Source organism: Coregonus clupeaformis, chromosome 11 (assembly GCF_020615455.1).
Source record: "Coregonus clupeaformis isolate EN_2021a chromosome 11, ASM2061545v1, whole genome shotgun sequence".
NCBI lineage: Eukaryota > Metazoa > Chordata > Actinopteri > Salmoniformes > Salmonidae > Coregonus > Coregonus clupeaformis.
The window spans coordinates 6,973,457-6,989,232 of NC_059202.1; the positions used below are offsets into that span (position 1 = coordinate 6,973,457).

Sequence of the window (15,776 nt, forward strand, 5' to 3'; positions counted from 1 at the left end):
CCTGGCACCCTTGGCCCCCAGGCTGCCTGTGACCTTTTCAGGGAAGACGTCAAGGATCTGGAGCCTGGGTTAATGGTTCCTCAGTCATGCATCACCTCCCAACAGGTAGAGCAGTGACTCGCTCTCTACTCCCCACCCAACACCTCTGGTTGGCTTTGATTGGCTTTGACAATGCTCAAGTTACTGGCTGAAGTGGTTACATATTACAACTCAGAGCTGGTGTTGTACAGCTTAAACATGTTCGGATGGACCACCTGCACCATGCAATCTTTACATGTTTCAACTCACCACTTACATCAAACTTTAGCCTAAATAAAATGAAGTAAGATGGCTTTCAGTGCCAAATTATGTGGTTTGCCTCCAGGCTTTTTCTCCCCTTCTTACTAGTGTGTGTATGTGTGCACAGAGATGAGCGTTGTCACACCAGGGTGAAGAGTAGTCCGGTGCAGGACGGTGAGAGGACTGGTGACCACCATTGGGAAGGGGTCCTGGTGAAAACAGAAATCAATGACAACAAGCAGGAACAGCACAGAGACCCAGAGAGAGGGGAGAAACCTAGCCCTCTCAGCAGTGAGTCTAACTGGTCAAGTCACCGGCTGTCAATCAACGGTTTAGGTAGGCTCATCTTTGAATGCCAGAGAATTTCACTTAAAAATTCTGTTGCAGAGATATTTAATGAATCCTTCTCTTTTTCCTCCTCAGAGTTTTTCAAAAGAGTGAATTCCGATCTCAGGAAAGGAGCCACGGTATACTCAGACATCTCAGACTCTGAGTCCGAAGTGCGTTGCACTGTACAGGTAACTAATCCCACTTCCTCCCCAAAGGGCCCTGTCTCTCCTTCACACAGAGGTAGAGTTTAAGTTAAAGGCTGACACATCTTTGTGACTTGTGCAGAAAAGGGATTCCTCTGGGAAGGATTCAGGGAGCTCAGAAGAGGATGAGGAGGATAAGGAGCAGTGCAGGACAGAGCGAGGCACAGGCAGTGTGACAGACCTGCACCAGGCCAGCCAGGCCCTCAGCCACCACCACAAACCACTCAAAGGGTACGGGAAGCATGGATAAATGGACAAAGTGGCATTCTTGTTCTAAGTATTCTGTATGCTTCAATTCAATAGAAATCCAATGGGGGACATTAGTATTACATTAGCCACAGTGGCTGAAGAGTCATGCATGAATCATTCATTATCCAGTTGAGTTAAGAGATTAATTAAGTTGTTCCTTTACTCGCTTGCCTTTTGTAGAGAACATCCTACCTCGCCAACCACAGAAGAAGAGGCTATTGAGGGCATGCTGTCAATGGCAGGGCTGCTGTATCCTCAGCGACCAGAGGAGAGTAGCACTGCCCAGGAGCCCTGGTGGTCCAGCCCAGCCCATCGCTCCTCTGACAGTGGTACACTCCAGTCCTGAAATTCTTATAAACACCAAGATTTAATTAAGACCCTAATTCAATCAATTTCAGATAACTTAAACTTTCGCTGTCGTTGTCCTGTAGGTGAAAGAGAGCCTGCGTCAGGGGAGGAGAGCCAGGATTCAGACAGCAACTCCACATTGAGCCTTCAGGTAATGATAATAGCCAAGGATTAATGGGTCATGCCTGCACATGCTGCGGCCGACATCTCTTATGACTGACGTCTCTATTTTGAGAGGACATCAGAATCACTCACTCTGTATTTGAATGACTAATCTTCCTCTAGGTAACAAGTTGGAATCCAATGTAAAGTAATAATGTCTCCCTTTCCTTTAGGATGAGCGGAGGGCCCAGCAGCATGTGCGTAAGGAGTGTCGAGCTGAACTCAGCCAGAGGATCCAGGAGAACAAGAACTTCATGGACAGTCAGAGCAGTGGGAGTAACAGCAGTGAGGCCTGGGGGGACCAGAGCCCCTCTAGGGCTGCCTCTAGCCTCCTCTGCCTGGACCCCAGCTCAGGGACTGATTACCAGTACTGTGAGACCACTCTGTCATCCTCCCTGCACCCCTCCAAGAGGTCCGCCCCAAACACCCCACCCATCAGTAATCAAGCGACTAAAGGTTTGACTCCACTTTTACCTAGTTAATCTATAGTAGCTGAAATTAGTGTAGCAATATTCCTCTCTCTCATCCTTTTGTTGTTGATCTCTGTGCAATGTTTCTTCTTCTCAGGAAAACGTCCTAAGAAAGGTATGGCCACCGCCAAGCAGAGACTGGGGAAGATTCTCAAGCTGAGCAGGAACAACCACTTTTTGCTATAGCACTCAAGACCAGTATGTCTCCAGTAAAAACTTTAAGGGACAACTCGACCCCTGCCCATATACTGAGGATACGTCTCTTTCAGCTTCGACTCTCACATTCTACAAAAATAATCGCTTGGATGGACTGCCCTGAATCACTAACTCCACATGCTAGATGACAAGGTAATGGATTTACACAAGCAAGTGCTCCGTTTCACATGGTGAAGTGATGGTGAGCTGTAAAAACAACTGCATGGATTCTCAGCAGTGACATTGGATTGTATATTTTCTGGTCATCAAAAGAGCTATACAGTAAATGTGGCTTTTTTTCCGAGTTGAAGCACCGCAACAACACAGGATTGTCCAAAGATGCATGGCTGTGGGAATTTAAATTACTTATTTTGATACAAAAGTGTGTGGCTCAGAGTTGTTGTATCTGTTTTGGCTGATGCTTTACCCAAGGCTTGCACTAGCCCTTCCAACCAACACTACTTGTTATGCCATAAGAAGCTAAACATGTTGTGCTTAAGCCAAGAATGGCAGGTGAAGATGCTGCTTTCTGCTACCTGAGTTTTCATCACCTCTTTGGGACATTGTCTTGTGTTGGTCTGACTGAAGAGCAAGAATGGTGCTATGGTGTTGGAACACATTTTAAATGGTGCTAAAGTGTATATTCATGCTATCCTTTTGTCTACCCTCTTGTCACGATCACACCAGTGATTGCATTTGAGAGAGGGGGGAGATATCTTGATGCAGCACTCTAGGCACCTTGCCTTATCAGCCTCCAAGTATGTAAAAAGCTATCTATGAATCCTAATACATTAAGCCATTCCAAAAATACCACTCCCACCACATTAAGATGACTGGTTCTATTTACTAAAAGAGTTAAGAGCCTTATTGCTCTATAGTTGATCACTCTAGTTGATCATATCAAATATGTTCCTTTGGTGCCATCTATTGGTCAAATTAGGGCAGGAGCATGAAAGTGCTGTTATTATGAAAGATTTCTGAAATTGCAAAAAGCTTTTATCTAAAGTTACAAATTTATTTACAGAAAATATAAGTTATCCATAATTTATTTCACTTTCTCTTTTGGTGTTTATTGTTCTGTTTCTTTTGCTGGTATTGAATTATTATGTATTGTGGAAAAAAAGTTAATGGCTATGACAATCCTGTTACGATGGATAGTGTAAATGTTGATACAGTCCCAAAATGTTTCGCATGTCAGCAGTCAAGTTTTCAAGATAGGATTTTCAAGAAGCAAAGTGTCACTTGCCACATCAAGTGACACTTTGCTTCTTGAAAATACTATATCTTGAAACATTGACTGCTGACATGCGAAACATTTTGGGACTGTATCAACAGTGGACACATTTGTGTATATATATATATATATATATATATACACACTACCGTTCAAAAGTTTGCGTTCACTTAGAAATGTCCTTGTTTTTTTGTCCATTTAAAATAACATAAAATTGATCAGAAATACAGTGTAGACATTGTTAATGTTGTAAATGGCTATTGTAGCTGGAAACTGCTGATTTAAAAAAAAAAAATAGTTATGGAATATCTACATTTATCAGCAACCATCAGTCCTGTGTTCCAATGGCACGTTGTGTTTGTTAATCCAAGTTTATCATTTTAAAAGGCTAATTGATCATTAGAAAACCCTTTTGCAATTATGTTAGCACAGCTCTATTCCATGCGAGAAATTGCCAAGTAAATGAAGATCTCATACAAGGCTGTGTACTACTCCCTTCACAGAACAGCGCAAACTGGCTCTAACCAGAATAGAAAGAGGAGTGGGAGGCCCCGGTGCACAATTGAGCAAGAGGACAAATACATTAGTGTCTAGTTTGAGAAACAGGCGCCTCACAGGTCCTCAACTGGCAGCTTCATTAAATAGTACCCGCAAAACACCAGTCTCAACGTCAACAGTGAAGAGGCGACTCCGGGATGCTGACCTTCTAGGCAGAGTTGCAAAGAAAAAGCCATACAGTGGGGAGAACAAGTATTTGATACACTGCCGATTTTGCAGGTTTTCCTACTTACAAAGCATGTAGAGGTCTGTAATTTTTATCATAGGTACACTTCAACTGTGAGAGACGGAATCTAAAACAAAAATCCAGAAAAATCACATTGTATGATTTTTAAGTAATTAATTTGCATTTTATTGCATGACATAAGTATTTGATACATCAGAAAAGCAGAACTTAATATTTGGTACAGAAACCTTTGTTTGCAATTACAGAGATCATACGTTTCCTGTAGGTCTTGACCAGGTTTGCACACACTGCAGCAGGGATTTTGGCCCACTCCTCCATACAGACCTTCTCCAGATCCTTCAGGTTTCGGGGGCTGTCGCTGGGCAATACGGACTTTCAGCTCCCTCCAAAGATTTTCTATTGGGTTCAGGTCTGGAGACTGGCTAGGCCACTCCAGGACCTTGAGATGCTTCTTACGGAGCCACTCCTTAGTTGCCCTGGCTGTGTGTTTTGGGTCGTTGTCATGCTGGAAGATCCAGCCACGACCCATCTTCAATGCTCTTACTGAGGGAAGGAGGTTGTTGACCAAGATCTCGCGATACATGGCCCCATCCATCCTCCCCTCAATACGGTGCAGTCGTCCTGTCCCCTTTGCAGAAAAGCATCCCCAAAGAATGATGTTTCCACCTCCATGCTTCACGGTTGGGATGGTGTTCTTGGGGTTGTACTCATCCTTCTTCTTTCTCCAAACACGGCGAGTGGAGTTTAGACCAAAAAGCTATATTTTTGTCTCATCAGACCACATGACCTTCTCCCATTCCTCCTCTGGATCATCCAGATGGTCATTGGCAAACTTCAGACAGGCCTGGACATGCGCTGGCTTGAGCAGGGGGACCTTGCGTGCGCTGCAGGATTTTAATCCATGACGGCGTAGTGTGTTACTAATGGTTTTCTTTGAGACTGTGGTCCCAGCTCTCTTCAGGTCATTGACCAGGTCCTGCCGTGTAGTTCTGGGCTGATCCCTCACCTTCCTCATGATCATTGATGCCCCACGAGGTGAGATCTTGCATGGAGCCCCAGACCGAGGGTGATTGACCGTCATCTTGAACTTCTTCCATTTTCTAATAATTGCGCCAACAGTTGTTGCCTTCTCACCAAGCTGCTTGCCTATTGTCCTGTAGCCCATCCCAGCCTTGTGCAGGTCTACAATTTTATCCCTGATGTCCTTACACAGCTCTCTGGTCTTGGCCATTGTGGAGAGCTTGGAGTCTGTTTGATTGAGTGTGTGGACAGGTGTCTTTCATACAGGTAACGAGTGGAGAACAGGAGGGCTTCTTAAAGAAAAACTAACAGGTCTGTGAGAGCCGGAATTCTTACTGGTTGGTAGGTGATCAAATACTTATGTCATGCAATAAAATGCAAATGTAATTACTTAAAAATCATACAATGTGATTTTCTGGATTTTTGTTTTAGATTCCGTCTCTCACAGTTGAAGTGTACCTATGATAAAAATTACAGACCTCTACATGCTTTGTAAGTAGGAAAACCTGCAAAATCGGCAGTGTATCAAATACTTGTTCTCCCCACTGTATCTCAGACTGGCCAATAAAAAGAAAAGATTAAGATGGGCAATCTGAGATATGGCTTTTTCTTGGCAATTTCTCGCATGGAATAGCCTTCATTTCTCAGAACAAGAATAGACTGACGAGTTTCAGAAGAAAGTTATTTGTTTCTGACCATTTTGAGCCTGTAAACTAACCCACAATTGCTGATGCTCCAGATAGCCAGTTTTATTGCTTCTTTAATCAGCACAACAGTTTTCAGATGTGCTAACATAATTGCAAAAGGTTTTCTAATGATCAATTAGCCTTTTAAAATTATAAACTTGGATTAGCAAACACAACGTGCCAATTGGAACACAGGACTGATGGTTGCTGATAATGGGCCTCTGTACGCCTATGTAGATATTCCATTAAAAATCAGCCGTTTCCAGCTACAATAGCCATTTACAACATTAACAATGTCTACACTATATTTCTGATCAATTTGATGTTATTGTAATGGACAAAAAAAATTGCTTTTCTTTCGAAAACAATGACATTTCTAAGTGACCCCAAACTTTTTAACGGTAGTGTGTGTGTGTGTGTGTGTGTGTGTGCGTGTACAGTGGGGGAAAAAAGTATTTAGTCAGCCACCAATTGTGCAAGTTCTCCCACTTAAAAAGATGAGAGAGGCCTGTAATTTTCATCATAGGTACACGTCAACTATGACAGACAAAATGAGGAATTTTTTTTCCAGAAAATCACATTGTAGGATTTTTAATGAATTTATTTGCAAATTATGGTGGAAAATAAGTATTTGGTCAATAACAAAAGTTTCTCAATACTTTGTTATATACCCTTTGTTGGCAATGACACAGGTCAAACGTTTTCTGTAAGTCTTCACAAGGTTTTCACACACTGTTGCTGGTATTTTGGCCCATTCCTCCATGCAGATCTCCTCTAGAGCAGTGATGTTTTGGGGCTGTCGCTGGGCAACACGGACTTTCAACTCCCTCCAAAGATTTTCTATGGGGTTGAGATCTGGAGACTGGCTAGGCCACTCCAGGACCTTGAAATGCTTTTTACGAAGCCACTCCTTCGTTGCCCGGGCGGTGTGTTTGGGATCATTGTCATGCTGAAAGACTCAGCCACGTTTCATCTTCAATGCCCTTGCTGATGGAAGGAGGTTTTCACTCAAAATCTGACGATACATGGCCCCATTCATTTTTTCCTTTACACGGATCAGTCATCCTGGTCCCTTTGCAGAAAAACAGCCCCAAAGCATGATGTTTCCACCCCCATGCTTCACAGTAGGCATGGTGTTCTTTGGATGCAACTCAGCATTCTTTGTCCTCCAAACACGACGAGTTGAGTTTTTACCAAAAAGTTATATTTTGGTTTCATCTGACCATATGACATTCTCCCAATCCTCTTCTGGATCATCCAAATGCACTCTAGCAAACTTCAGACGGGTCTGGACATGTACTGGCTTAAGCAGGGGGACACGTCTGGCACTGCAGGATTTGAGTTCCTGGCGGCGTAGTGTGTTACTGATGGTAGGCTTTGTTAGTTTGGTCCCAGCTCTCTGCAGGTCATTCACTAGGTCCCCCCGTGTGGTTCTGGGATTTTTGCTCACCGTTCTTGTGATCATTTTGACCCCACGGGGTGAGATCTTGCGCCCCAGATCGAGGGAGATTATCAGTGGTCTTGTATGTCTTCCATTTCCTAATAATTGCTCCCACAGTTGATTTCTTCAAACCAAGCTGCTTACCTATTGCAGATTCAGTCTTCCCAGCCTTGTGCAGGTCTACAATTTTGTTTCTGGTGTCCTTTGACAGCTCTTTGGTCTTGGCCATAGTGGAGTTTGGAGTGTGACTGTTTGAGGTTGTGGACAGTTGTCTTTTATACTGATAACAAGTTCAAACAGGTGCCATTAATACAGGTAACGAGTGGAGGACAGAGGAGCCTCTTAAAGAAGAAGTTACAGGTCTGTGAGAGCCAGAAATCTTGCTTGTTTGTAGGTGACCAAATACTTATTTTCCACCATAATTTGCAAATAAATTCATTAAAAATCCTACAATGTGATTTTCTGGAAAAAATCTCAATTTGTCTGTCATAGTTGACATGTACCTATGATGAAAATTACAGGCCTCTCATCTTTTTAAGTGGGAGAACTTGCACAATTGGTGGCTGACTAAATACTTTTTCCCCACTGTATGTGTGGTGTATGGGTGTGTGTGTGTGTGTGTGTGTGTATGTATGTATATATGTATGTATGTATGTATATATATATATATATATATATATATATATATATATATATATATATATATATATATATATATATATATATATATATATAGTTTGACAGAATTTTGCAATTGTACAAAGTGTATGTGAGATGTAATTATGGCTACTGATCCAGTTATTGTTAAATGGTATGCTTGTCTTCCCTGTCACTATATATACCCTCATATTGGCTTGAAAGACTTCCGGTTGGATTTTGAATTGGTGGTCTGTTTTTTTGTGAGAATGCCAAAAATGTGATCACCATGACTAGCTTGAAAGACCTCTTACATTTGTATTGAGAGATTGCTCCGGTTGGTGTCTTTCTCAGGGACCCATGCTCTTGACTTAAGAAACATTTCTTATTGTTTTAATAAGCAACATGAAATGACCCATCATTGTGGACACATTTTCTGATAATTGATCTATTCACTTTTATTTTTAAATGTGTAGTTGGTATTACAAGTGTCACTAAGAAAACGTCCTTTTATGGAAATGAAATGATGCAGCCTGTCTCCAACTTTCATTCCAAAATCGTGTTTTTTCATGTTGTCAATCTTCGTCACTTCAATGAGTGAATGTTGGACTAAGGTACTAAGTTACGACTGCTCAGGGCTGTTTGGTGGTGACTGTTTCTAGACTAAGAACTTCAAATATTTATTTTGTTGACATTGTGCTACAGAGAAAGGTTGACCCAAAGGAAGCAAACTCTTTTGAATATAAAACCATTTCCTGCATTTGGCACAGAGCATGCCAACAGAGGGGACCCCAAGTGAAATTAAGCCATCTACTAAATCCTCACCATTCTCGTATGCTACCTAGCAAGACATATTGCACTAACTTCCAGGCTTAAGCATGTCAAATAGCTTTAAGTGCCCCCCATTTAAAGTATTTGTTACAGAACTGAGTTTCCATCTTGGACTGACTTACTCTACACCCTCATGTTAATTGAGCTATGTTCCTGTCTAGCTATTTAGCCATTGTGGTTGCCTAATATATGCTGTGGAGAGATTCATTCAGAGAAGCTTGACTTCTCCTACTCCCAGTCCCTGTAAACCACAATAACAAAAAGACAAAGCTTCTTGGAAGCAAAGCTCATGAGTTGCTTTCCAATTACTCAACCGTTTCACTTTTCAGCATCCAACATGTTTGATCATGCATGGCATTACTGGCCAGCTGGCAGGGTCCTATTATCCAGTAGGCTACTATTAATTGTACAGTATTTATTTGACTGCATTTTAGATCAGTTTTACATTTGTGGGAAGTATTGTTGGTCATGTCATGTCTTTCTATTCTGCAGATTGCTTGTTTCAATGGCTATAGGTTATGTGATCATTAAAAACTAAATAAGCTTAAGTCTTTTGACACTGTAACCCATTGCAATGAAACTTTGAACGTTTATTTCTGTATCCCAATGTGGCCTGTAAATAATAAAATATTTTTAAGCGATGTCTTCATTATTTATTCTCAGTCCAACTTTAACATGCATCAGTAAGACTGGGTAAGATATTGCCTTGACAAATGCTGTTGATGTGATGGCTACTCTTGGATCACTTGAATGAATGTCTAAAGTCATCCATGGCTACTGTAAAGCAGGAAAAATACACTACTGACCAAAAGTATATGGACACCTGCTCGTCGAGCATTTCATTCCAAAATCATGGGCATTAATATGGAGTTGGTCCCCCCTTTGCTGCTATAACAGCCTCCGCTCTTCTGGGAAGGCTTTCCATTAGATGTTGGAACATTGCTGCGTGGACTTGCGTTCATTCAGCCACGAGCATTCGTGAGGTCCGGCACTGATGTTGGGCGATTAGGCCTGGCTCGCAGTCGGCGTTCGAATTCATCCCAAAGGTGTTAGATGGGGTTGAGGTCAGGGCTCTGTACAGGCCAGTCAAGTTCTTCCACACCGATTTTGACAAACCATTTCTATATGGACCTCGCTTTGGGCACAGGGGCATTGTCATGCTGAAACAGGAAAGGGACTTCCCCAAACTGTTGCCACAAAGTTGGAAGCACAGAATCATCTAGATTCCCCAGACCATTATTCCTACTCCACCAAACCGTACAGTTGGCATTATGCATTGTGGCAGGTAGCGTTCTCCTGGCGGCCGCCAAACCCAGATTAATCTGTCGGACTGCCAGATGGTGAAGCGTGATTCATCACTCCAGAGAATGCGAGTACAATGGCAGCGAGCTTTACACCACTCCAGCCGATGTTTGGCATTGTGCATGGTGATCTTAGGCTTGTATGTGGCTGCTCGGCCACGAAAACCCATTTCATGAAGCTCCCGACGAACAGTTCTTGTGCTGATGTTTCCAGAGGCAGTTTGGAACTCGGCAGTGAGTGTTGCAACCGAGGACAGATGATTTTTACGCGCTACACGCTTCAGCACTCGGCGGTCCCAATCTGTGAGCTTCTGTAGCCTACCGCTTCGCGGTTGAACCGTTGTTGCTCCTAGATGTTTCCACTTCACAATAACAGCACTTACAGTTGACCGGGGCAGCTCTAGCAGGGCAGAAATCTGACAAACTGACTTGTTGGAATGGTGGCATCCTATGACGGGGCCACATTGAAAATAACTGAGCTCTTCGGTAAGGCCATTCTACTGCCAGTGTTTGTCTATGGAGATTGCATGGCTGTGTGCTCGATTTTATACACCTGTCAGCAACGGATGTGGCTGATATAGCCGAATCCACTAATTTGAAGGGGTGTCCACATACTTTTGTATATATAGTGTACTGTAACTCAAACTAAGAATTTCCATTGTACATCCTAGGTATTTGTTTCCATCTACAATGTGCATGCTTGGGGATCTAAAAAGTGTGAGATAAAGAATGGTGGTCAGTATGCAACAGTTCACAAACGTAACAGGGCTTTCAGTAACCTGAGGGGTCTGTTCACCTCAGCCCCAGGACTGGCCCACCCCGATCCACCACTACCGTTCGTAGTGGAGGTGGATGCGTCCGAGGTAGGGATAGGCGCTGTCCTATCTCAACGCTCGGGCACGCCACCCAAGCTCCAACCCTGTGCCTTCTTCTCCAAGAAGCTCAGCCCGGCGGAGCAGAACTACGACGTTGGTGATCAGGAGCTGTTGGCTGTTGTCCAAGCCCTGACCGTGTGGAGGCACTGGCTCGAAGGGGCGAAACACCCTTTCCTCATCTGGACGGACCACCGTAACCTGGAGTACATCCGGGCAGCGAGGAGGCTGAACCCTCGCCAGGCCAGGTGGGCCCTATTCTTCACCCGGTTTGATTTCACTCTATCTTACATCCCGGGTACGAAGAACATGAAGGCAGACGCACTGTCACGGCTGTATGACACAGAGGAGTGGCCCAGAGACAACACCCCCATACTCCCGGCCTCCTGCATTGTGGCGCCGGTAGTATGGGCGATGGACGCGGATATAGAGCAGGCATTACACACAGAGCCATCTCCACCTCAGTGTCCAGCTGGGCTGCAGTACGTGCCTGCTCTTGTCCGTGACCGTCTGATCTACTGGGCACCCACGTCCCCCTCCTTTGGTCACCCAGGTATCGGTCGTACAGTGCGCTGCCTGACCGGAAAGTACTGGTGGCCTACCTTGGCTAAGGACGTGAGGGTGTATGTCTCCTCCTGCTCGGTGTGCGCCCAGAGTAAGGCACCTAGGCACCTCCCAGCGGGTAAGTTACAGCCTTTACCAGTTCCACAACGGCCATGGTCTCACCTAAGTATTGATTTCCTTACTGATCTTCCCCTCTCTCAAGGTAACACCACCATCCTGGTCGTTGTGGACTGCTTTTCCAAGGCCTGCTGCCTCCTTCCTCTGCCCGGTCTCCCCACGGCCCTGCAGACTGCGGAGGCCCTGTTTACACGTCTTCCGGGACTACGGGTTACCAGAGGACATAGTGTCTGACCGGGGTCCCCAGTTCACATCCAAGGTCTGGAATGCGTTCATGTAACGTTTGGGGGTCTCGGTCAGCCTGACCTCTGGTTTTCACCCCGAGTCTAATGGGCAGGTGGAACGGGTAAATCAGGATGTGGGTAGGTGTTCCTGCGGTCCTACTGCCAGGACCGGCCGTGGGAGTGGTCGGTGTTCTTGCCATGGGCCGAATATTCCCAGAACTCTCTCCGTCACTCCTCCACTAACCTAACGCCATTCCAATGTGTTTTAGGTTACCAACCGGTTCTGGCACCGTGGCACCAGAGCCAGACCGAGGCTCCTGCGGTGGATGACTGGTTTCGGCGCACAGAGGAGACGTGGAACGCTGCTCACGTCCACCTCCAACGCGCTGTGCGTCGTCAGAAGGCCAATGCTGACCTCCACCGCAGTGAAGCCCCAGTCTTCGTACCGGGTGATCAGGTTTGGCTCTCGACCCGGAATCTGCACCTCCGCCTGCCCTGCCGGAAGCTGAGCCTGCGGTTTGTGGGGCCGTTCAAAGTCCTGAGGAGGATAAACGAGGTTACCTATAGGTTATTACTCCCACATGATTATCGTATTAACCCCTCGTTCCATGTGTCTCTCCTCAGGCCGGTGGTGGCTGGTCCGCTCCAGGATTCTGAGGTGCGGGAGGTCCCTCCGCCTCCTCTGGACATCGAGGGTGCCCCGGCGTACTCCGTCCGTTCCCTCCTGGATTCGAGGCGTCGGGTGGGGGGCTTTCTGTACCTCGTGGAGTTGGAGGGCTACGGTCTGGAGGAACGGTGCTGGGTCCCGGTGAGGGATATCCTCAATCCCTCCCTGTTGCGGGATTTCCACTGTCTCCATCCGGCTAGCCCTGCTCTGCGTCCTCCTGGCCGTCCCTGAGGCCGGTGTCGGCGCGCTGCTGGAGCTGCGCGTCAAGGTGGGGGTACTGTCACGAGTTCCTCCGAACACCGGCCTCAGGGACGGCCAGGAGGACTGCCCTCTGACTGCAATCTTTATTTTTACTAAATTTGCAAACATTTCTAAACCTGTTTTTGATTTGTCATTATGGGGTATTGTGTGTAGATTGATGATGGAAAAAAACAATTTAATACATTTTAAAATAAAGCTGTAACATAACAAAATGTGGAAAAAGTCAAGAGGTCGGAAATACTTTCCATGGAAAATTATGCATTTATGGTAGAAATGTGTTTTGGGCTATGATGATGGAACATTCCTAGCAGAAGGAAAGAGTACTTAGGTGCTCAGTTGGACTTTGCATGGGGTAAGAGCAGGCTGGGCAGGTAACAGGTTGGCTAGAGTACAGCCATACCTGAGTTTTTTTTTTTTTTTGTCATTTAGCAGACGCTCTTATCCAGAGCGACTTTGTTGTAGGCAAAGAGTTGTTGCTGGAATAGTTTATACTGAGAATACCTTTGATTTATTCAAGTCTTTGTCAACATCCTGTTTGTTTTTTTCTGTACAAAGTTTATTGGCCAATTCGTCCTGCACCTGTTAATATTGTAAATAAAAGCCTCTAAGAGCGGTGAGCACCAGAACATCCTGTCTGTCTCCTCACTGTCCGATCTGCTGCTTCGGCTTCACACTGCAAAGAGCAAATCTAAACCAGGGGAAAAACGCACTACCTCCCCTGTTCCCAATAAAAAACCACAGAACCCTACCCAAAGCAAAACAATACGTTTGACAACCCTCCCCTATTTTGCACAACTTCGATATAAAGTGTTTTTTCTCAAATTGCCGGGATTTCACGTGTCCTACTTACATCAGTACACTCATAACAACCTAAGCATGAATAAACTTCTATTCCATCAATGACGCCACAAGTAGCAAATTAGCCATTCCATTTTCTGTTAACCAAATTCGACACTCATTGACCTCCATACAAAACTCATCGCTTGGTGAGTGAAAAAAACGAAACACTGCCACTTGCTGGAGAAGACAGATATTAGGTCCAGTTATCCCTCTCGCTTCGCCTCTTCCTCTCTGGTGCCAAAGATGATGGATATACTGACAAGATGCATGTCTCTCTCCCTAACAATAGGAGTCGTTGTCCACAAAGCGGCACCGCAGGCTGTCTAGCTCCCGTCTATCCTTTATTTGGATTGGTGGATTCATCTCATTGTTGTAATCCTTTTTTGAATATTCGATGTGGGTTGTTGACGTCAACCGCTTGTATTCAATGGAGAGAGACGCTATGCTCCTAGCCTCATGTCATGAATATGCATAGCCATCTCGAGACAACTCCAATATAAAGTTGCCGGGAGGTCACGTGTCCTACTTAGATCAGTACACTCATAACAACTTAAGCATTAAGAAACTTCAATTAGATCAATGAAGCCACGTGTAGCACGGTAGGACCCGTGTAGCTCAGTTGGTAGAGCATGGCGTTTGCAACGCCAGGGTTTGTGGGTTCGATTCCCACGGGGGTCCGGTATCCACTCACTAACTGTAAGTCGCTCTGGATAAGAGCGTCTGCTAAATGACTGAAATGTAATGTAGTAAATAAGCCATAACACTCATTGACCTCCATGAAAAACTCCTCACTTGGTGTGCGAGAAAAAAAAGCCACCTGCTGGAGGGAGAAAGATTTTCTACCAAGTTGGGCCTCTCTTCTTCTTCTTCTTCTCTGCTTGTGCACATGTGGAAGCATGCCATGCTCAACTATGGTGGGATGGCTCGAGTTTGAAGTGGAAGGAGTGCAGGGCTTAGCATATCTCACAAGGAGGCTAAAAAGAGATTTAGTCTTGGAAAAGTTTAATATTTTCAGAAGGAATCGGGTAATTGGTTTAGGGACGAGGATTGGAGGGAAAGAGAGAGAAGGTTGAAAAGACTGAGGGAGGCAGAGGATGGGTTTGAATCTGTTGAAGCTAACAATAACAAGGGAGAGGGTATGTTGAGGAAGATTGGTGTTGGATCCCGATGGACATGATAAAGATAAGTTTGGTCCAGTGGGAGGGAGATTTTTGATGAGGGTGGAACCAGGCCTTTTGGCTGATCCATGATGGGGTGGTTTCAGGTTGGGTGGAAAACATGGTGGGTGCTGTTGAGTCGGTGAAGGTAACCCAAAGTGGACTTGTGATGTTTGTTTGTGTTTCTTCAGATCAGAGGGAGCAGGCGCTCGTTGCAACGCAACTTGGGGAAAGTATCTTACTTTGCGCTAAGGTACAGGGCACCATTGAAAGAAGTGATTTCTGGGGTAGTGTTAAGTGTGGAGGTGGAGCAATTTAAGTAGAAGATTCCTAGTGTTCGTGACGCCCGCCGTTCGGTGCGACGCAGATCCGGTTGGGAGCGTGGTGAAACAGAGGTGACACAGTCTGTTCTTTTGAGCTTTGATTCAGAGTATTTACCTGTCAAAGTAATGTTAGGATATATGAGTTTTGCCGTTAGAGCTTTTGTGCCGAATACACTGCGGTGTTATAGGTGTCACATTTATGGGCATGTCACAGCAGTATGTAGGAGGTAGATTCCAAGATGTGGGAAGTGTGCAGGAGGACATGGGACAGACAAATGTTTAGTTTCGGTGGGAAAAGTTGTGTGTGTCAACTGCGAGAGAGGCAGGTTGAGGTGGCCAGGGTCAGAGAAGTGCAGAAGATGCCGTATGCTGAGGAAGTGAAGATAGTGGAGGAGGGTGGATCAAGGGTGAGGGATTCTGAGAGGAACCCTGTGAATAGTAGATCTGTGCCAGAACACAGGGATAGGCCAATGAGTGATATATGTTTCAGTAAGGTTGGCTTCTTAGCGTTCATAGCAATGGTTACCAACTGTGCCATAGAGATGGAATGTAACTCCTCGATCACACCGACAGCGTCATTGTGCAAAATGGTACGCAGCATCATCTGGATATATGTGCAAC

General features: G+C 45.0%; 1 protein-coding gene across 2 annotated transcripts in view; it reads left to right on the forward strand.

Annotated features, from left to right (window-relative positions):
• LOC121576943 (lysine-specific demethylase 7B-like) overlaps nt 1-3,578 on the forward strand; it is a 36,647-nt gene extending 33,069 nt beyond the window's left edge. The window contains exons 14-20 of one of the 2 annotated variants that reach the window (XM_041890563.2): nt 407-615; nt 703-797; nt 895-1,043; nt 1,242-1,390; nt 1,493-1,560; nt 1,745-2,027; nt 2,139-3,578. In XM_041890563.2, the coding sequence (XP_041746497.2) occupies nt 407-615; nt 703-797; nt 895-1,043; nt 1,242-1,390; nt 1,493-1,560; nt 1,745-2,027; nt 2,139-2,227 (1,042 nt within the window). In that variant the 3' untranslated portion in view covers nt 2,228-3,578. The remainder of the gene's footprint in view (nt 1-406; nt 616-702; nt 798-894; nt 1,044-1,241; nt 1,391-1,492; nt 1,561-1,744; nt 2,028-2,138) is intronic. The other variant, XM_045223427.1, reaches the window with a different exon arrangement.
• Nucleotides 3,579-15,776: the final 12,198 nt, after the last annotated feature.